This window comes from Mustela lutreola, chromosome 4 (genome assembly GCF_030435805.1).
Source record: "Mustela lutreola isolate mMusLut2 chromosome 4, mMusLut2.pri, whole genome shotgun sequence".
NCBI classification, from domain to species: Eukaryota; Metazoa; Chordata; class Mammalia; order Carnivora; family Mustelidae; genus Mustela; species Mustela lutreola.
In genome coordinates, this window is record NC_081293.1 from 101,311,060 (window position 1) to 101,333,795 (window position 22,736).

Consider the following 22,736-nt stretch of genomic DNA (forward strand, 5'->3'; position numbering starts at 1 on the left):
CTCCTCTCCCTCTGCCTCATGCTCTGCTTGTGCTCGCTCTCTGTCAAATAAATAAAATATTAAGGAAAGATAGAAAGATAGAAAGCAAGCAAGTGCACCTTCTTATTGCCAGTACCTAGCCAACTTCTTAACATATAGTAGGGAATCAGTTCACTAATTCAACCTAAACACCCCTAGCCTTTGGTAAATGTCAGTTCCTTGCATTCTGGGTTAGGAAACAGACAATGTGAGAAATTATTTTAACGTGACCGTGGGCAAGCTGTCAGGACAACAGACAGTGCCATATGAAGATTATTAGAACTCCAGCTTGTACCAATTGGAGGAAGGCCAGCTATATAGAGCTTCAGGGCCTCTTGCCTCTGAGGTGGAAGGATCAGAGAAAAAACAAGATTTAACATTAGAATACCTATGTTCAGACATTTCTGCAAAGAAGACATCCAGATGGCCAACAGACACATGAAAAAGTGCTCCATATCACTCGGCATCAGGGAAATACAAATCAAAACCACAATGAGATATCACCTCACACCAGTCAGAATGGCTAAAATAAACAAGTCAGGAAATGACAGATGCTGGCGAGGATGCGGAGAAAGGGGAACCCTCCTACACTGTTGGTGGGAATGCAAGCTGGTGCAGCCACTCTGGAAAACAGCATGGAGGTTCCTCAAAATGTTGAAAGTAGAACTGCCCTATGACCCAGCAATTGCACTACTGGGTATTTACCCTAAAGATACAAACATAGTGATCCAAAGGGGCACGTGCACCCGAATGTTTATAGCAGCAATGTCCACAATAGCCAAACTATGGAAAGAATCTAGATGTCCATCAACAGATGAATGGATCAAGAAGATGTGGTATATATACACAATGGAATACTATGCAGCCATCAAAAGAAATGAAATCTTGCCATTTGCGACAACATGGATGGAACTAGAGCGTATCATGCTTAGCGAAATAAGTCAAGCAGAGAAAGACAACTATCATATGATCTCCCTGATATGAGGAAGTGGTGATGCAACATGGGGGCTTAAGTGGGTAGGAGAAGAATCAATGAAACAAGATGGGATTGGGAGGGAGACAAACCATAAGTGACTCTTAATCTCACAAAACAAACTGAGGGTTGCTGGGGGGAGGGGGTTTGGGAGAAGGGGGTGGGATTATGGACATTGGGGAGGGTATGTGCTTTGGTGAGTGCTGTGAAGTGTGTAAACCTGGTGATTCACAGACCTGTACCCCTGGGGATAAAAATAAATGTTTATAAAAAAATTAAAAATTAAAAAAAAAAAAGAATACCTATGTTCTAGGCACTGTGCCCACATCACTCACCGGTATTTCCTGACCTTAGGGAATTCAACACTGAAAGCTGGGCATTAATATACCCATTCTGAGGATCAGCAGACTGCAGTTCAAAATGGTTAAGGAAACTTAACCTAAGGTGACATGTTCTACGACTGTCCTGGGCACTATGGGTGTGACAACTACTATTCTTCCCTGAGAGGACAAAGAACTTGCTTTGATACTGGTTCAGCTTATTGTGACTTACTGTGACCAGTGGGCTGACATATTTTCACTTGGTTCTATGCTCCTGACCTTCCAAAAACACATAATTTATTTCATGTCCATAGAGTTTAGCCTTCAAAGCCCTTTCGCATCTATAGGGGTAATATTCTTACTACGGGGAAGGGCAGAGACTTTTATGCTCATTACACTTAGAATAATGCCAGAAGAGTTGAAAGAACTGGCCAGTTTTCCTGGTCCTCCAATCTAGGTTTTTGTTTGGTTTGCAAGGCCTCGAAAACATTCTAGAAGAGTGCTACTCTGGCCAACCATCTGCTCCAACTCGAAGTCCTTTCTTGCAAGGCTGGCTAGCTCACAGTCAAGACTGCAGGTGGCCCCCGAATGCCATGTGTGGCTCTTAAAGCAGGGGAACAAACCTTATAAATTGTACTGATACTAATCACATCTTTAAGAAGCAAAAACAAAAAAACCAAAAACATAAACTACATTGCCATACAGAGATACAAGAGGGAATCCCCAATCATTAATGAAGAAAGAAACTATTTTCCATATAGGCCATAGGTAGGGCGGGGGAAAAGGCACAGAATTGCTACTGTTCCAAGTTGAAAAGCTAAGGAGTACGTAGTTTAAGACCATGGTACAGGCATATATATAAAGAAAACAAACACACATATATGTATATGTGTTCTTATATCAAAAAACCAGTAACACACACTATACATATGTGTGTATTAATTTTCTGATACTAGGTTGCTCTGACCAAGTAAGGATTTGCTTTGGGCACTGTACTAGGCAGGTGATTTAAATTATTATGATCTTTGTTGCCCTTACAAGTAAGAAACTATTAAATCTGCGATGTATACAATACTTTTTTCCTTCACTTAGTAAGCAGTGGTTACTACAAGTAGACACTGCCCTAGGCGCTTGGGATTTGCCATTAAATTAGACAAAATGTCTCTCTCCTGGAACGTTTTTAGTGTGGCAGACAACAAAGAAAAAATATCCAGGTGTGGTGCTGTGGTGGCAGTGGAGGGGTGAGAAGTAAATTGTAGATATTATTTTGGAGAATACATTACTTGTCACAGGGTTATTGTGAGGACCAACTGAGAAGGAATAGCTGGAAAACTGTAAGGCCTTATTTGTGTATCATTAATCCTATAAAGCATATACTCCAACCTCTATTCGTCTGTCAATGTTTGTGATAATATTCATTTAGAAATTCAACAAGTGTTTTGTAGGAGAATGCAGATAGATTTTTAGTAATTTGTAATTAGTCAATCAACTGATGTCCTCTTTCAGTGACACATTTCATGATAAGACATTCCAGGAGCCCACAAACCACACTATTAAGCAAGGTTGATCAGGAGCTGAAAACACATGGGGGAGACAAGCAAATATATGACTGTGTGAGTGGCTATGGAATGAGAAGAGTGTAGGTAGAATAAGTGTCAGGGAAATGAGACAACTGCATCCAAATAATCTTGAAAATCTACCCAGAAAAGACCTTCTCTAGCAAAATTATGACCGTGTAACATAAGAGGTAGAATTCAGCTCATTTTAAACACTTTCAGTTCATTTACTTTCTGACATAAGGTTCTCCTTCAAACAAAAAAACAAAATGGTGCTTCCTGCACTCAGGTTAAATTAAACACCCTTCATTCCAAGTAGAACATTCTTAACAAGAGACAAATGGCCCAAGGGCAGATTTTGGGGTAAAACACCACTTGTAAGCAGTGACAAAGTAACTGGAACTGGAACCAGGCTTTATTTCCTACTCTTCCATCAGGGCTCAGGGCTGTCTGGACTCTTCCTCTGTGATGTGTACTTTTGTTGACTTTTTGTGGTTAGAGTTTAGTCTAGTGGACTAGATGGCCAAAGCCACTTCCTTTAAGGCATAGGTTTCATGGAAATGGCAGAACTACCATAAAAAGGGCATTCTTTTATTTTTGTATAGGTATTTAAACAACACAAAGCCTCAGCAACTCTTGGGGTGCTTGGCAGGCTATCAGTAGAGCACGTGACTCTGATCTTGGGCTTGTAAGCAAAAAGTCCCACACTGGGTGTACAGATTACTTAAAATCTTAAAAAAAAAAAAAAAAAAAAAACACAACTACTAAGAACTTTAAAAATTTGCTACTCAAAAGTGTGGTCCATGTATCAGCAGCCATTAGCAGGCAAAAAGAAATGAATATTTTCAGACCCACCCAGACCTACTCAATCAATCTCTAGGGGTAGAACCCAAGGAGCTGTATCTTAAAATAACTCTCAAAGATGATTCTTATACTTGCTAAAGTTTGAGAAGTACTGTTTTATAACACAAATGCTCTAGCTCTTAGATACATTGGTATGGTTAATTAAAAAAATCTATTTTATTTATTTTTCCTACCTAAGAGTCAATTAAGTGTGAAGGTTACTCTGGTCTATCACCAGTTATTGGTCAGCCCTCATTTTACATGTATAAATATAAAATATGTAATACTTTACCTACCCATGTGTCAAGAACCAGCAAATCAGAAAAATAAAAAATAGCAAAATACATGTTATAAATAGGGACTCATAATTACCTTATATTAAGAAAATACTTGTGTCTAGAATTATCTAAGAAGATAAACACATTTGCCAGAGGCAAAGGAAGTCTACATTTTAGAGTAATTTCTATCATAATTTCTATGTGTATATGTGCACGTGTATATGTACATATCTAAGCATCTGTGCACACATACACATACATGTGTTTACACACATGTCCACACACACACACACACACACACATTTTTGCCTTTAAGGAGCTTAGCATCTATAAAATGGGGCCATATGGATGCCCTATGATTAAAGTTCCAAGGCTATATTTTTATTTCCTTGAAGACCGCCATTCATTTAAAACTGAAGTACTTAGCATTTCAAAACAGGCAGAAAATCAGTTACTATCAATATGAGAACAGACTTTCCTCTCTGCACTGGATTCCAAAACTGAGGAACACTTCAACCATACCAGTAAGACTCCAGACTACCTTATTCATGAAGAATCAGGACATTCATCAGACATAGTTATATTATTTTCAGATGTAGGATATACTAATTCAACAATTCTCAGTGTTGCTAACCAATTTATTATAAACATACTGGAACTTTGGAAATAAAGTTCAGTAATTAAACACTGAATAAACAGACTAAATCACCGCCCCTACCCTGCCAAAGGGGAATAAACTATCTCTCCTGTTTATTACTTTTTTTTTTTTTAAGGGAAAAGAAGGCCATTTTTCATCTCACATTCAATTATCAGTGAATTTTTCACATAATTCAGAATGCTAATGTTTCTGCTCTCTCACTCTGAAGTTTTAACCTTTATTTCATGAAGCACCTAAACATCTACAGGAGCTCCACCTGCCTGTTCAGACAAAACTCCTACCCTACCTTCAAACTCTTTGATTACCTTTACCAACATTACTTGCTCTGTTTCTTTTCCCATGATACGAAAATGTTTATGAGAAGGGGTGCTCAGAAAGTGCAGTATTTCATTTTAATTTCTCCTATAAAGCAAAATATGAAGGACAGAAGGAAGGAGGCGAAAATAACCCATGATATCCTATCAAATTTGTTTAATATCTATGATGGAAAAAAGTTAGGTTTGTTTATTTTGAAACTGTTTTAATTTACAAATACAAAACACCCTGGAAGACAAAAATGAAAGAAAAACACAAAACACATAGGCAAATTTTTACTCCATGAGTTTCTCAAATCCTCACTTATTCACCAATCCCCAAGATGGAAAAAGTCTCCTAAAAAGGTGTTCAGCCACCACTGCAAAAGAAAAAAAAATGGTCCATCTCAGTGTATAGAACATTTTAATAACAATTATTATTTGAAATACAGTTTCTATAATTTTATGGAACTAAAATCAGTTATTTGAGAACCCTAAGAGAGCATAAAGGAGAAGAACTGTACTTTGAAATCTCAGAATGGGAAAGATCCTTAGAGATGATGTGGCTTCTGCATAGGCTTATCTTAAAAACTCTGAATCCTCTTTGGGTAATGTGTTTTATGGTCTTATTTAGTAAGTCTTATTTAAGTCTTCTCTTTCTAAACAGGATGGAAAATATGAATTACATATAGGACAGTTAGTTGATTAAGTTTTTCAATTTGATATACAATCAACCGGCTGAAAATAAAGACTAAAACTAGCTCAACCATTCCCAACTACGATCACTAAAAACAGGGGTTTAATCATAATGAAAACAAAAATCACCTTTTCTACAAAAGAACTTCTAAATTTCAAAAGCCTAAACATTGTAACAGTCTGCTGAGATATACATTTCAGTATCGTTTAATAATTTTTTTAAAGTAGGCTCCACAACCAGTATGTGGCTTGAACTCACCCCCCTTGAGATCAAGTGGCAAGCTCCACCAGTCAGGGTACGTACAATCTCTGACTGGTAATGGTAAATGATATTGTGTGTCTGCCATGGAAACAATTAAAAGAAAGGAAACTGAATACTTGTTTCAAAACGCTCTTGGGAACAACCCAACTGATCTCAATCCAAAAGCGTGCGCACTAAGAGTGTCTGTCCTAAACAGTATTTTAGGCCACAACTTAGGTAATGAAATAAAAGATTCTCTAGTACAAAACTAGGATAAATAATCATGTTGGACAGAATAAAAACTCAAAAATTTTCCCTAAGGGAATCTAGGAAATAGGAATTTAACAAGGATAATGTTCCATTCTTAAACTTAAAACAAACCATCCCAACTATTTAAACCCAGGATAAAGGAAATTTATTGTAGCAGTTATTTGTGAGAAACTGTCTGAGGATTTTAGCCAAGAGCAAGAAAACATCTGTAGCAGGCATTCAATCCGAAATACTGGATTTTAGAAGGACTGATGAAATGCGAACTGGAGCATGAAGTAAGGAATGTGACTCAGAATACGAGTGTTCAATGGAGAGCTGGCTCTTAATAAGGGTTAAAAATATAGGCTCTTGGGTCAGTCAGCCTGGGTTTTATTTCTTTATTTTTAAAAATATTTTATTAAGTCAGTTTGGGTTTTATATGCTGCTTTACCACTTACCAGCCAAGAAACTTAGGTACCTACTTTTCATGCCTCAGTTTCTTCATCTATAAAATGAAAATAGTTGTGCTAGGCTCACAGAAGTGTCGTGAGGATTAGAGGAGTTGACCAAAGCAGGAATAGTCCCTGGCACACTTGCCCAATAAATGTTAGAGATCATTATTACCACCATGACCATTAGAAAAAGATAAAGAACTGTAAGCTGTTCACTTATTTCAACAAACACTTATTCACTGCTTTTCATGGGTACAGGAGAGTATGCTGGACTAGGTTCTGCTGGATACACACACACTACAGAATACATATATACACTCACATATGCATTTACATATATTAACATCTTAACATATATTAACATTTTGAGTGTGTGTGTGTATGTAAATATCTACAACAGGATTCCCTCAGAGCTCGTAATCTAAGGTGAAAGACAGGCCCTATCAAGGATGCAAGGCAGACAGTAACGTCTGGCAAGACAGAGTTAAAAAGACAGTTTTAAATGAAGGCTGGGGAAAAAATGTAAAAAGCACTCATATAACAAAATACTGAAAGAGACAAACACTTGTTATTCCAAAGGGTAAAACTAAGAAAAATGAGGGATGTTTACAGGAAACAAGTTCCACATCAATTGAAAACAGTAACTGTATCCATTAAACCTGTGTGACACTGGAATGGGAAGCAGGAGGCATTGAGCTCTGTGGAAAAGAAGGGACTTCACAGAAACCCACCCCACCCCTTCTGTTTACTGATGAGGTTAGCCCAGGGATGCAGAGTGTTTCTACCTGAGTATTCTCTGCATGCTTCCAGCATTCTAGTGTGGGTATTCCTCACCAGTAATATCGCAGAGATTTCTGAAGTGATGGAGTAGATTGAGACCTGATCCTTTCCACGTCTAACTTTCACAGATCCTAAAGTCTCTCTTTGCAGAACTTCTCTAAGCATAATAACTTATGCTTAATAACTACAATGACCTACTTAAAAAAACCCACCTGACAGTATCATTCAGTCACTTGTCATTTAGAAGACAAATTCCACCAGTATCTAGAGTAAAGCATCTAGGACTTAAAAAAATTTATAGTATACAAAGCATTTGTTTTCCCCTTAGATTTTACTTATTAGAGAGAGAGAGAGAGCACACAAGTAGGCAGAGCAGCAGAGGGAGAGGGAGAGGGAGAAGCAGACTCCACGCTAAGCAGAGGAGCCCGATGAGGGACTCAATCCCAGGACCCCGGGATCATGACCCAAGCCAAAAATAGCCGCTTAACTGACTGAGCCACCCAGGCGCCCCTACAAAACATTTCTAAGTAACTGTTCCAAACCTCTCTATCCCCTTGAATAAGCCTAGTAAGTATCACTACCTCTATATGAAAGATAAAGCTCAGATTAAATAAATACAAGAATCCTAGAACAAGTAAGTATTGCAACTCATAGTAAGTCTTTACATCAAACTAAAATGCCTAGAACTGGGATGCCTGGGTGGCTCAGGTCATGATCCCAGGGTCCTGCTTCACCCTCTGCCTGCTGCTCCCCCTGCTTGTGTGCGCTCTCTGACAAATAAAATCTTTAAGGATAAATAAATAAATAAAATGCCTAAACATGAACTATTCTAATTGCTCACTGCCATTAAGTTTCTTCATAACTTATAATCAATTGCAAAAGAAAAGCTTTTAGAAAAGAATAAAGTGATCTCAGTGCTTCTCAACGTTTTCTTCTCCTCTCTAATACACTGAAAGTTAAGAAACCCTCCATTAGTACAGTGGTTCATGACAGTCACAACAACTTCCATTTCCATTCTTATTCCTACCCAAATTCTTTTTTAGGGTTTTACACGACTTAAGTCATTAATTTTTCCTATAATCCAAGTAAGAGCTCTTAGCCTTATGGAATAAACTGGGCACAGAGAAGCTAAGTACCTTGCCCAAGTTCATGACATCTGTTAAGTAAAAAGAAAAGAGGATTTGAAGCTACAAGATCTGGTCTAGTCTGAACTCTATCAAAGTAGTGATTTTCAGACAGGAAGCATTTCTTCTGCACCTTAAAAACCAACCAGTTACTATACAGCATAAAGATTTAAATTTGACTACTGGCTCTATCACTTGCTTTATCACATACTGAGGGCTTTTAACCCACTTCCTTGACCCTTTAAAATTTTACTTATTTAAAAAAACTGTGCCTATTTCAGAGATGCTACAAAGACTGCAGAACATATAAAAGCACTCCTAACTATCAGGTACTCAAAAAGTACCAGTAGACTCTAGCAGCATTAAAAATTCAAAAGACATCTCTATGTATCAACAAAACAGCAGGCTGTCAACTCAAAATGATTTCAGTTCTTTTTAAAGACTTATTTGAGAGGGAGAGCGCGCACAAGCAAGCGCATATGAATGGGGGAGGGACAGAGGGCCAGAGAATCTCCAGCAGACCCCCCAAGAGGAGCCTGATGCAGAGCTCAATCTCACAACCCTGGATCATGACCTAAGCCAAAATTAATTAAGAGTCAGACACTTAACCGTCTGAGCCACCCAGGTGCCCTTCAATTTGTGTTCTATCCTAGATATTGTCTATTTCAAAAAGTTTACTTACACAATGATGTTATTAATAGGGATATGGATCAATTTCACAAAGAAGCCAATGAATCCCATTATAGCAAATCCTATTGCTGTTGCCATGGCAATCTTCTGGAATTCTGGATTTAAAAACACAAAATTTAGATTATTTTTTGCACTGTCATTGCAAGTATAGGAGAGAAAACTAACAGTGACATAAATAAACTTAGTGCTATACATTATTCCTGATAGTAAATCTATCATTTTAAATTAAACAAAGCATGCTATTAAGAAATAAATTGTTTGACAGATCTTTAAATTTTCATATTTTATTGATATTTAAGGACACAGAAATAAAGTGGCTGCCCATGCTAGTGAATCCAACAACAGGCAGCAAAATAGTCTATCTTAGTAGCAAATGAACAGAATACCAAAAAAAAAAAAAAAAAAGAAACATGAATAAAAGAAATACACAGTAGGTTTTAAAAGTTGTTATACTGTTAAAATAAATAAAGTTGTTATACTGTTAAAAGTATTAATTACAGAAACACAGAACATGATTTTTTTTTTAAATAAACATTTGTCGTCTTTGATAACATAATGAAGCCCGAAATAAAGCCTGAGAAAGCAAACTGGGCTGGGCACAACCCTATGTTAAAGTTTCAGACCTTGGTAATGCATCCATTTAATGTTATTTCCTCAGGGAAGCTCCCCCCGCCCTCCTGACTTGGTTAGTCCCATTATGTCCTGTCCAAACTCCTATTTCTCCTCTAAAGGATTACCACAGCTGGAATTGAAGTGGTAACTGCCATTCATGACCGTCTTCCCTCAAAGATTCTAAACTCCTTCAGAGCAAGGGCGATTCTCTATGGCATGTTTTCTGTGTTATACTACATCCACACTAAAACCTAATATATTCTCTATTACATTCCCAGCTCCTAACTTCAGGCGCACTCAAATGAAGAAAGGTAAACAAATTCTGGCACACCTTTTAACAGATAAATCATGATAACCAAGAATTTAACTTCCAAGGTTGGCAACAACTATACTGCTGATTTCATGTTAAGGTTTTGTTTAGGGGAAGAAGTGGGAAGGGGGCAGTGGCAGCACAGGGACGACTCCCAAAGAGTTTCCGGAGTGGAAATGTGGAAGAGGCTAACAACTCTAAAGTCACTGATGATGACTAAGGCAAACCTAACATGGGAATGAAGACCGTAACCACCTTTCACTACACGAAAATGCACAGAACAGAAAGATCTGTAAAGTGTAAAAAAGTGCATAAAATCTAGGAAGAAATGACAGTATTAAAAAGCAGTAAGATGAAAATAACGCAACAATTATTAAACTGCAAGATATTAATCAAGGAAAAGACCTAGAAAATGCACAGAGTTAATCTTTCCTCCCATTTTAAAGCTGTCACCTTTTCTATCAGGTTTAGTGCATCTTTTCACCAGCCGAATGGAGTCCTTCACAAACTGCCGACTCGGCTCAACGAACTGCATTACCTGATCCATGATGCCTGTTTAAACGAAACAGAAGAGTAAAAAAACACTCACTGCTGTCCCTTATCACAAAGTAAGTACTTGCTCAGTTACACCAAAATGGAGAGGAGAGCAGCCACGAGTTCCTGTCTGAGACGAGTCAATTCCATCTTATAAAACAAAACAAAAAAGTACAGATTCCAGCCTAAACTGACATACTTACGCTTGTTTTCTAAGTATTTCACTTAAGTTTATTCTTCAAACCCAGTGGCTTAAACTTTATCGCTGTCCTGAAAGAAGCTAAGGGGTCTTTCTTCGGGGCGGGGGGTGGCGCTCACAATGCACAAACCCGGCACTCACTTCCCGGGGAGGGGATCTAGTGACACACCACGATCTCTCCATCTAGTCTACACCCATCCTCCCCTAGAGCCCGCAGGAGTGGGAGGGCTGAGTGTAGCTCTTCCGAGACAGGACGCTACGCACAAATCCCCAAAGCCAAGTCCGCGGGGAACTCCGGCCGCAGCCATCCACTCCCGCTGGAGCACAGAACACACTGGCGGCCCCCAACAGAGTACGGGTGGCACACAAAGGCGGCCCTGCGCAAACAGCCAAGAAGCCAAAGCCTGGGCCAGGTCTTTAAGCGCTGAAGGACCAGAGGCCATCAGAGCCACTCTGCTTCGCGCCCTGGGGACGCCGCCGGCTTGGGGCTTTGCTTCCACAGAAGCCGTACTAGGAAGTGTGCGGGCAGCGGAAAGCGCCGGACCTCGGTCTCCGACCGGAGCAACCGGCCCTTCTTACCGCCAGCTCCTAAGAGCCTCCCGGCGACACCATCCGCCTCACCCACGCCCGCTGCCGCCGCCTGTCACAAAGGCTTCAGCCCAAGCCCACCAGGAGACACAGCCTCACCTGTCAGCCAACACCTCACACGCCAGCGACACGTAGCACAAAAGCTGACTGACCCAGGGCCACCGGAGCCGGAAGCCGAGTCTCTGCCCTCTAGCCCGCCCACCCTTCCGTTCATTGGTTCTTTACGCGGAGACCCTGTGCGCAGGCGCAGCTTGAAGTACAGCTGGGACACCCATCCCGGAAGAGGTACGCTGCGGCGCTTGATGACGTGCCACTCTTGTAGGGTTTGGTTTTCTTCTGCAGCGTGAGTGTGGAGTATATGGTTTTGTTCCCTAAATCCTCGGTGCGCCACCAGCCAGATATCACCCTCTTCGCATTCACATAGCAAGACCGCCTGCGGCCTTGCGCCGTGCTTGCTCTATTAGAAACGAGCTGGGTAAATCTCTGCTAATTAGATTCCATTTGATCGGATGGTGTCTGATATGCTTGTTTTCAGCGGTTCATCTTGTTCTCATACCTCCTGACCATCCATCCTTTTTATATGTATTTAATTTTAGGGATCAAAATGAAGTTTACGAGTAACACAATCACGTTATGACCGACCTCGCTTGGAATGGTTTCCAACCCCTAAACCTGGCCTCCTTGTGGTATCAGTCTTGGGACTATATCTGGAATTGAGTCCTTCATTAGGGATACCCTAGGTTCGGTTTGGAGAAAGAGTTATAATGTATATATGTGTATGTTATCTGACATGCTTTGGTGAGACTATTATGAATTCAGATATTTGGTGGTAACAGGTGAGCTTGTGATTTTTAGAGTGACTCATTCCTTGAATAATTATTTGAAAGCCTGTAGGTAATTATTTATTAAGCAAGTGGAGTCTTGGAATTTGCAGTGGAAGGAGAGAGAGTTTGTATAAATGCTACATAGCAAATAAAAGGGGGGTGTTGTGAAGAGAGAGGTGGGGGAATGGTGGGATAAAGAGAGGATTCCCTTAGATGTCCCCTATAAGGACTTTTTGGAGATGACATATGGGCTGCAGTCCTAGGGATGAGGAATTATTCAGAATTTAAAAATGACTCTTAGGTCTATTCAGAATTTTAAAATGGCCCTTAGAACCAAAACAAAATATCCCTATCAACTTCGCCATGTGTATAGACCACCTGCAATACAGTGTATGGGCTTCTGACCTCTAAGCCATTGAATCAGAATATCTAAGTGGTATAGTACTAAGAAGGCAACTACTAAAAATAAATAAGTAAATAGTTCTGGAGTGATAATAGTCTTTCAGCTAATCATGCATTAGAATGGCATTCAAGGAAATAATACAGTTCATCCAAAAGGACACAGGGAAGGAAGAACAGAGAAAAACAAAAAAGCAAAGCAGTCAAAAAAAAAAAAACCCAAATAATAAAGCAGGAGAACAAATGTAACCACATTTATAATTGTATGTCATCTAAATGTAATGTTTGTGTTTAAAAATGCCCCTCAAACTCAAGTCAAAGTGCATTTAAAATCCAAAGATTTGGCAATATGCTAATTGGATGGATGCAGTCTAAATATAAAGGCACAGGTTGTGAGTAAATAAATGGAAATGGAAACTCTGAGAAGACTGTCAGAATTTAGTACCAGAGTTTCTTGATAGTAGGTAATACTAGATCATGTTGATTTTAACAAAGGGAATTACTGGAGATAAAAAGCATTGCATAATGATAAAAGGTCAATTCATCAGGAACTTGTATCAGTCATAAATTTGTGTTATCTTCAAATGACATGAGACAAAAATTAAGAAAAAGACATTTGCAAACAAGCAGGAGATTTTAACTATTTCTTTCAGCACTTATGAAATTAGAAAAGAAAAACCAGTAAAGAAATTGAAGATCTGAACATGATCAACTCCCTTGACTTAACTAAGTTATAAATGGAACAGTACTCCCCCAAACTGCATGTACCTTCTCTTCAAGTGCATATGGTACTTCTCCAAGAGAGAACATACTGGGTCATAAAACAAGTCTTAACTATAAATAAAGATTCAAAATCATGCATTGTTTTCTCCATTACAGAATTAAATCTGTAGCAACCAGATAACCAGATAAATCCAAGTGTTGAGAAATTAAATAACATCCTTCTAAGTAAATCATGGGTCAAAGAAGAAATCACAAGGGAAATTTGAACATAACTTGAACTCAATGATAATGAGACCATAGTGTATCAAATCTAAAGATCCTACTACAGACCCACAAGAATGGTTAGAAAGGTTGATGACATCAAATCTGGGCATAAATAGAAATCAGTAAAAGCTCTTATTGTTGGTAGGAGTTTAAGATGAAGCAATCTTTTTGGAAGAGGTTTGATGGTTTGTTATAAAACTAAGCACACAACGCCCTATTACCTCATAATTCCAATTTTAGGTATTTACTGAAGATATATGAAAATATATTTACCTAAAGACTTACAGAAGAACATAGCAGGTTTATTTGTAATAGTCAAAAAACCTAAAGTGATTCAGGGGTCCGTCAAAAGAAGAGAAGATAGGATGATGTATCAAAGTGTTGAATTACTATATTGTATACCTGACACTAACCTAACACTGTATGTTAACTAACTGGAATTAAAATAAAAAGTTTAAAAAAAGGAGAACAGATAAACAAAAAGGTGTATTTCCACAATTAAATGCTACTACACAATTTAGAAAAAAATGTTTATCTACAGCAATACTGATGAATATCAAAAACATGAATGAAAGAAGTCTCTGGGAAAGAGTGCATACTTTGCAATTCTGTTTTTAAGAAGAAAAAGGCAAGGCAGAGTTAAGGCCTGGTGAAAACAGTGTGTGGAAGTAAGGACTGAGGAGAGTAAGGAAACTCGGGTAAAAATATGTAACTTGACAAGGGTTAGGGTTCCACAGGTGTCTTAGTTCAGACTGCATAACAAAATACCATAAACTGGATGACTTAAACCATGAATATTTATTTCTCACAGTTCTGGAGGATTGAAGTTCCAGATTAGGGTGCCAGCATGGTTGGGTTCTTGGTAGAGTACCTCTTCCCTCTCCTTTGTATTCTCCGTATATCCTCTCTTTGTATCCTTATATGGCTGAGAGAGTGCTAGTCCTTCTCCTTATATGGGTACTAATCCCTTCATTGGGCTCCACCCTTAGTACCTAAGTACCTCCCAAAGCCCCGCCTCCATCACAGAATGTGTCTGGGGAGTTCAAACATTCAGTCCATAGTAACAGGCATATGCAGTTCTTACAGCTCATCAAATAGTACTCTTAAGGTCTCTGCATTCTACTTTATGAAAAATTTGCCTCAAAAACTAAAGCACTATAAACAAATACTGAATTCTAGTTAAACAGGAGTGAAGTATACAATTATTTGTAGTTTACTTAGGTAAAAAAGTGGATTCATGGTTTGGTAGAGGAATGGATAGGTAAGTGATAAAAGCAGATATAGGGAACTGTTACTTGTAGACTCTCAGTTGTGGTGGTGGGGGTATTCAGTGAACAGTTTGTATGTATGAAATTTTTTGTATTATGGGGGAAAGTCAAGTTTTAAAAATTTTGGTCTGACAACTAATGATGAATATAAATTGAAGTATATGTGGTAAAAATTTTAAATTGCCCCTTAATTTAAAAACATCAGTGAAATACTAATGGTGTCATTTGAGATAAGCTAAATTAATGCTCTCTTTAGATTCCTGAATCTCTGCCTGAAGGAAGAAAAAGTTTAAAACCCTGTATAGATAGAGAATTTTTAAAAACATCATATTTAAGTAATAAGACCTCTGCTTAGGTTAATGATTTTTTTTTACCCAGAGGTTTTGTCTTTTGTTTCTTAAAGTAGGAAAATATAATCTTTAATTGCAAATGGAATATATGATATTTTTAACATTTATTTTATTTACAAGCAAGATATCTTTGCTTTTATTTTTTATTTTTATTTATTTATTTATTTTACAGATTTTAGTTATTTATTTGACAGAGAGCACGCAAGTAGGCAGAGCAGCAGGCAGAGGGAGAGGGAGAAGCACGCTCTCCACTGAAAAGAGAGCCTGACCTGGTGCTCAATCCCAGGACCCTGGGGTCATGACCTCAGCCAAAGGAAAGTGCTTAACCAACTGAGCCACCTAGGCACCTCTCTCTTTGCTTATTTGAAGGAGAGTTAAAAATCACATCTCTACATCTTCCTTTTATAGACTTTCAAAGTGGGTATTGAAAACATATAACTGGAGTTCTTATTGCATAATTTAAGAAGTTCTATTTTTTTCGTACAAAATAATATTGTACCATATGATATGATATATATATATATATATATTTGTTGTTGTTGTTGTTGTTTAGGTAAAGGCTAATTCCAATTTGCTAATGTTTACATTTTATTACCATTGACAGTTCTTACTAGTTTACATTTTCAAATTTTAAAGTTCTTTTTTTTTTCTTTAAGGTAATAAGCTATTTCATGAAGGGTTAGTAAAACTCTACCATATCCTGGGTTTTAGGGACCTTCCCACCTTAGAAAAAATTCCTAGGAAGTTATGCCTCACAATCCAAGTGGGGGAAAAATCCCCTGCTGGTTTGGCTCTGCACATAGAGACAAATGCTAGGTACAGAGCTCACCATTTTGAAGCTGATGTCACAACAGCTGTCCTTGACTTGTGTCAATTCTGATGTTCTCTTATTTGTTTCCTTCAACTAGACTTACACATTTCTGTTCCCTTATCTATTAATTCCTCTGAAACATCCTGCCCCTCTGTATTGTCCCAAACTCTCTATTTCCTTTTACTAGACTTCCTTTAAATCCCTCTTGGGAATTTATGTTTTATTTCCCCTTTAAGACAAATAGTGATTTTATAAAGTAAGCATCACACAACAAAAAGGTGGGGAGCAGGGAGGATCTGTGAAGAACCAAGGACCCCATAGCACCTGTCTTTTTGTTGTATATTACCTAATGTAAGTATCAGAAACTGGGAAGAGCTACATTTTTTTCTTTTTGCATTTTTGTATCAACTTTGAGGAGAATTTTTCATTTCATTTTATTTTTTTTAAATTTATTTTTTATTTATTTTTGGCATAACAGTATTCATTATTTTTTCACCACACCCAGTGCTCCATGCAATCCATGCCCTCTATAATACCCACCATCTGGTACCCCAACCTCCCACCCACCCTCCAATTCAGACCCCTCAGATTGTTTTTTAGAGTCGATAGTCTCTCATGGTTCACCTCCCCTTCCAATTTTCCCCAACTCCCTTCTCTTCTCTAACTCCCCATGTCCTCCATGCTATTTGTTATGCTCCACAAATAAGTGAAACCATATGATAATTGACTCTCTCTGCTTGACTGATTTCACTCAGCATAATCTCTTCAAGTCCCGTCCATGTTGCTACAAAAGTTGGGTATTCGTCCTTTCTGATGGAGGCATAATACTCCATAGTGTATATGGACCACATCTTCCTTATCCATTCGTCCATTGAAGGGCATCTTGGTTCTTTCCACAGTTTGGAGCTACATTTTTTTAAAGGGAGAAGCTGATGCTTAGTAAGTATAATAGACCTACACTTCAAGAAATGCAAAATCATGAATGTGTTACAAGAACTCCAGAAAAAATTAAAAATTGCACATAGAAACAAAGTGTCTTTGGGGCAAAAACATTTTAGAGCTCAATATGATGATGTCAAATACAGTTTTTAAAGTACTGTAAAGAAGTTATTGTGTCTTAATTCCCCATAAACATAATAACTAGAGTAGAGCAGTGAAAATGTCGTGAGAGTTTTAGATGGCATATACTTCATTACCAGCAACCCTGCATTGTCAATTCTAAGAAACAGTTCTTGTTACTTCTTTACAGCACTTGGCATCATCAGCTACTTCCTTTTGGAACTATCTGCTACCTTTGCTTTAGGATAATTAAAAACAAAAACAAAAAATTACTTTCCTGACCATTTCTGAGTCTCCTTCAGAGACTTTATTTCCTGCACTGGTCCTGTATGATCAAGTTAGGCTACTAAACAACTTTTGGTTTAACACTGTTTATTCCTTGCCCAGACCCAGTCTAAGGTGGACTTGAGGTCTGTTTTACACAGTCATTTAGCATGTCAGGCTCCTAAAAATTGTGTAGTGCTGCCAATTTCTAGGGCCTTGGAATCTTCTGGTCCCTCTTTGCCTCCAGACAAGAGATGAAGGAAGAGAAAGAAGGTGGAAGCTTGAGTGAGAGTTTAGAAGCCTGAAAATAGCATCCGTCACTTTCTCCTAAATCTTATTGACAAGAACTCACCAGTTGTAGGAAACAGTTTCATTGTGTGCCGGAGGAAGAAGGAGACATTAGTATAACTGAATAATCAGCCAGTTCTCAGCATTTTCTTGGATATTTATATTCTTAAAAGTTCCATTCTCAAACTGTTTTTGCATTTTAGATTTTTCAGTTGATTCTTAGGGTGTTGACTACTATGAGTAGATTACTGACAAGTCTATATATCTGATCAAGGTCTTTTTAGAAATCAATTAATTGTTTTTAATTTGTCTTTTATTTATTTATTTATTTATTTAATGAACATATATTTTTATCCCCAGGGGTACAGGTCTGTGAATCGCCAGGTTTACACACTTCACAGCACTCACCAAAGCACATACCCTCCCCAATGTCCATAATCCCACCCCCCTTCTCCCAACCCCCCTCCCCCCAGCAACCCTCAGTTTGTTTTGTGAGATTAAGAGTCACTTATGGTTTGTCTTCCTCCCAGTCCCATCTTGTTTCATTTATTCTTCTCCTACCCACATAAGCCCCCATGTTGCATCACCACTTCCTCAATTAATTTTTTAAAGTAATCTCAACACCCAGCATGTGGCTCAGACAGCCCTGGGAGGGAAAGAGTTACGTGTAACTTCACCAACTGAGCCATGTGGGCACCCCATGGTCTCGTTAAAGGAAAAAAACAAGGTAGAGAAAAATGTGTACAATTTGTCACAACTCACCTAAGAAATTTTAATAATATCTTCACACATATAATGTTTTTCTAAAGATTTTAAAATACATTAATTTAAAGAAGAGGAGGAAAAGTGCTTAGGTGCACACAAGGGGGTGGCGGAGGGACAAGCAGACTCAACACTGACCTGAGCCAAAACCGAGAGTCAGATGAGCAACTGACTGCACCACCCACATGCCCCATATTTAATTTTTTTAATGAAAAGATGAAATTTTAAAATTATATGATTACCTGTAGTGTAGAGAGAATAAGAATAGAAGCGAAACCTATTTGAATATATCTCATTTAGTAGATTTGATTTTGGAACTGTGAATATTTTACATGATTACTTTTAAAGTCTTAATCCGTTGAGAGTAAACTTTTGAAATACAGAGCAGCTGTTCTAAGTGATTTTAGAGCTATAATCTCTGTGATAGAAGGATAAATTAAAAAGCGTAAGCTTAAAGAGTTTTTGGTAATATTTTTGGTAGGCTTGTTGGTACTGTTTTTGAGACTTATTTGTGTATTATGGGATAAAATAAGTGAGTAACTATGTTGGTGTCATTGAAAGCTAGAATTTTCAGAGTCCCTGAAAGGAAAAGCAGATAAAAGACTGGCATGGTTAGATTAAAACCCTGTCATCTTTAGTTTGAATTGAAAGTACAATGAATTTATGGAGTATCTTATCTGAAAGAAATAAATAAGATTGCCTCGTTCTATGCTCTAAAATGGACTAGAAACAATGTTCAGCCCAGTAGCAATGAGCTCCTAGCCCCAGATTATGGTCTTTTTATACTATTTTCTAGGAAGAGAAACCAGTGCTTTGTGGAAAAATGGAGGATTCAAGGCTGAGGCAGGATGAGTTTGGACTATTATTATCCTAGAAGGCTACAAGAGTTCTGTCAGAAGGACTCAGGAGCTTATCTGAAGAGCTTCCTGCTGGCTAAAGAAGGGACAGTAAGTATGATAAATGCAGTGTTTGGAAACACACTGGATATGTTTAAATCCTTGTGTTTATAATTATACCTAAATACTTTTCAGTCACCTTTGGAGAATATAAATGAAGCATCTAATTAATTTGAAAACAGGCAAATAAAGGGTAAGAATCAGGCATTTATTCTAATTTTCCTATACCATCTGACTGAACTCATCGATAAGAGGAAACTTCTTTTTATGAAATTGTTGCAGGTGTTAAACAGCAGCAACAAAATTATACAGTGAGAACATTACATGTTGTACTAACAATAGATTAATGGACCTAGCTATAAATCAGATTAACAGACATTTCCAATAAAGGATCAGATAGTAAATATTTTAGTGTTGGAGGCCATAAAGTCTCTGTTGTAGCTCTACTGTTGTAGTAAAAGCTGCCATAAGAAATATGTAAGAGAATGGATGTGACTGTGTGTTTCAATAAAAACCTTATTTACAGTAATAGAAACATGATCAGATGGTCCACAGGCCATAGTTTTCCAACCCACAATCTGGGTACTGCTTATCAGTGCCTGATAACATCATAAAAGAGAGAATATCAGACATGAGCCTCTGATGTAAGAACAATCTAACATCACCTGTGAAATAGCTTTAACAAAAAATAAGAATAATTACACCTAGTCTCTCATCAAAACTGTAGATGTAATGATCAATTTACAAAAAATATAGGGACTGAAGAACATGTTAAACTTAACTACCAGCATGCAGTCAGGGGGATAAAGTGCCCATTTGGAGAAATTACAGGACAAATGGTTGTTTTCTTAAAAAAAAAATTGCAAGAAAAAAAGTAGAATCCATGTTATATATGTGTGTGTCTGTGTGTGTATGTATATACATATATGACTTATCCATTTATTTGTTTTAGAGAGAGTGCCAGGCAAGGGGCCGAGGGAGAGAATCCACAAGCAGACTTCCCATGAGCACAGAGCCCATTGTAGAGCTTAGTCCTAGGACCCTGAGATCATGACCTGACCCAAAACCAAGAGTCAGCCACTCAGCAGACTGAGCCACCCAGGTGCCACTAAGAATCAAATATACTTAAAAAGTACATCAATTAGTGACATATTTACCCTGAGTCAGTAAGCAAGCTGATAATTTAAACACGCATGAATTAAACCTATAGTATTGAAATTATTGTTGATAATTTAAGAATGATCCTGTTATTGTCCTAGCTTTTACTATAGGTGAAACAAGAGTTGCTAATTGGGGAGTGGAAAGGGTAGTCCATCAACTTAGCTGTTTCATAAACTGGGTTCTGCATAATACTGAAGCCTGTGGTTGTACTGTTTTTTAGTCGATCTAGTATTTTCACTCCTCAGCGAGGTGCAGACAGGGAGGGTTAAGTCAGTACATTGTACCTAACTCCGTAAATTATATAGTACTGCTACAGAAGGTGGAACACGTGTAAACATAGTGTCAAAATTAACCATATGGTGTATTTGTAGGACAAATTCCATCCACATCTGGACTTAGGGTTATTATCTTAATTTTCTTGGTTGTTAAGTACATCTTAAAACATTTATGACTATATTTTTGAGATAATACTCATTATTATATTACATATTTTATTATTTTATATTAAAAATTCAGATAATACAGGCAAGAAAAAATTGTTGAAAATAATCACTACTCTTCACCTCGTAAATTGCTTTTTTTTTATTTAGTTCTTTTCAGCGTAACAGTATTCATTGTTTATGCACCACACCCAGTGCTCCAGTAAAATGCTTTTTTAACAGACAAGTCTCATGCCAGTTCTCTCTGTACAGTTACACAGATAGGAAGATATCGAGGTGAATAGCTAGAAAACAGATCTATAAAAATATATTAAAATTATGTATAAGATACTTGGAGTTTAACAAAAATGAACTGAAATCAAAATGAAAATTTCTTATTTCTGAATGTAAGATAAACATTAATTTACTGCATGTGGTATTGCTCCTTAGTTATAACTCTTAGGTTAAGAAAAATTGAGAAAAACATAAAGGTTAGACTGACTGTAAGATATATATATTCTTAAAATGTTTTAATTTTAGGCCATAAAATTGGTATCTTGTGATGAGAAAATTAACACTCTTCCTCCTTACTGTCCTCCCAATTTCTGTTAGTGTTTTGGAATATTCCCTAAATGAGAGATGATTCTTTTGGTGATGCCCAGTTTAGTTCATTTAAAAGAATAAAGTAAAAAATTTTAAGACCACCCCCCCCAACATATACTCCTATTCACCATCATATTGGAGTCCTAGCTAATGACATAAAACAAGAAAAAGGGTGGGAGGAAGGCATATAGATTTAAGAAAAAGAAAGAAAATTACCTTTCTTCACAGATGACATGATTGTAGAAAACCCCAAAGAATCAAAAAAATCTGGAACTAAGAAGCAGTTAAAACAAGATTACAGGATATAAAGTTGAAATACAAAAGTCAGTTGCTTTCCTGATACCAGCAATGAAAATTTGGAAATCAAAACTACAGCATAATTTTTAAAAATTTATAAAAATATATGTTTATATAAAAAAAATTTAAAAAAATTAAGCCCTTAAAAAGAAGTATTTTATTTTTAAGTAATCTTTACACCCAACATAGTACATACAGTTACAACCCGAGATCAAGAGTCACATGCTTGCCAACTGAGCCAACTAGGTGCCCCAGTCTTTGTTTAAATATAAATGTGATGCTGAAATTAAGAATTAGGGATTCTACCAAAGACATTTGAGGGGTGGTAAAGCAAATCTATGCTTTTATGTCTGAAGATATTAATCTTCTTTCATGAGTATGGATACAAAGCAAATGAAACACCACCATGGCTAAGGGAACAAAGACCTCAATACTGAAGAGATGAACATAATTTAATTAATGTCCTCAACAAATTGTGCAGTAATAAATGCCCTAAACTAGACTATCCTGGAAACCTTATCCTCTTGATTCCTTTTCAGAACATGCCTAGGGTTATTCAAAACCATTGTCAGATACCCTAAATATTCATCAAAGTTTAATGTGGGCACCACACTTTTGGTGACATCAGCGCACTGTGGTTCAGTGAAATGAGCATTAGAATTTGGATTGTATTAATATTATTCTAGTTGAATGTATTTCTTAGTTTGAGCATTTTCTAACTTGGTAATGCTCATTTAAACAAAAAGAAACTGAGTCTGGATGTCATCCTGGGGTTTTAAATTGTTCAGAGAGTAGCAGCTAAGTTGTATTATTGTGAAGGTTGGTTTTGCTGAAGTTACATCACCAAAAAGAGGAGGAGGAAGGGAGGGAGGAAGGTCAACATAGATATAAATTTAAAATATGTGTAAGATTTATATTACTTATTATTTATATA

The 22,736-nt window shown here is 37.4% G+C and overlaps 1 protein-coding gene and 1 long non-coding RNA gene across 2 annotated transcripts in view; one reads left to right on the top strand and one right to left on the bottom strand.

Moving 5' to 3' along the window:
• Positions 1–5,102: 5,102 nt before the first annotated feature.
• SEC61G (SEC61 translocon subunit gamma) lies at positions 5,103–11,600 on the bottom strand. The gene is made up of 4 exons (XM_059170606.1): positions 11,514–11,600; positions 10,547–10,645; positions 9,164–9,266; positions 5,103–5,319 (listed from the first exon to the last, which is right to left on the bottom strand). The coding sequence occupies exons 2-4, from the start codon at positions 10,638–10,640 to the stop codon at positions 5,310–5,312; spliced, it is 207 nt and encodes a 68-aa protein (XP_059026589.1). The 5' UTR covers positions 10,641–10,645; positions 11,514–11,600; the 3' UTR covers positions 5,103–5,309.
• Positions 11,597–22,736, top strand: part of LOC131829152 (uncharacterized) — a 39,731-nt gene continuing 28,591 nt past the window's right edge. Inside the window, exons 1-2 of the long non-coding RNA XR_009352749.1 lie at positions 11,597–11,699; positions 19,223–19,373. This is a non-coding gene — a long non-coding RNA (uncharacterized LOC131829152). The remainder of the gene's footprint in view (positions 11,700–19,222; positions 19,374–22,736) is intronic.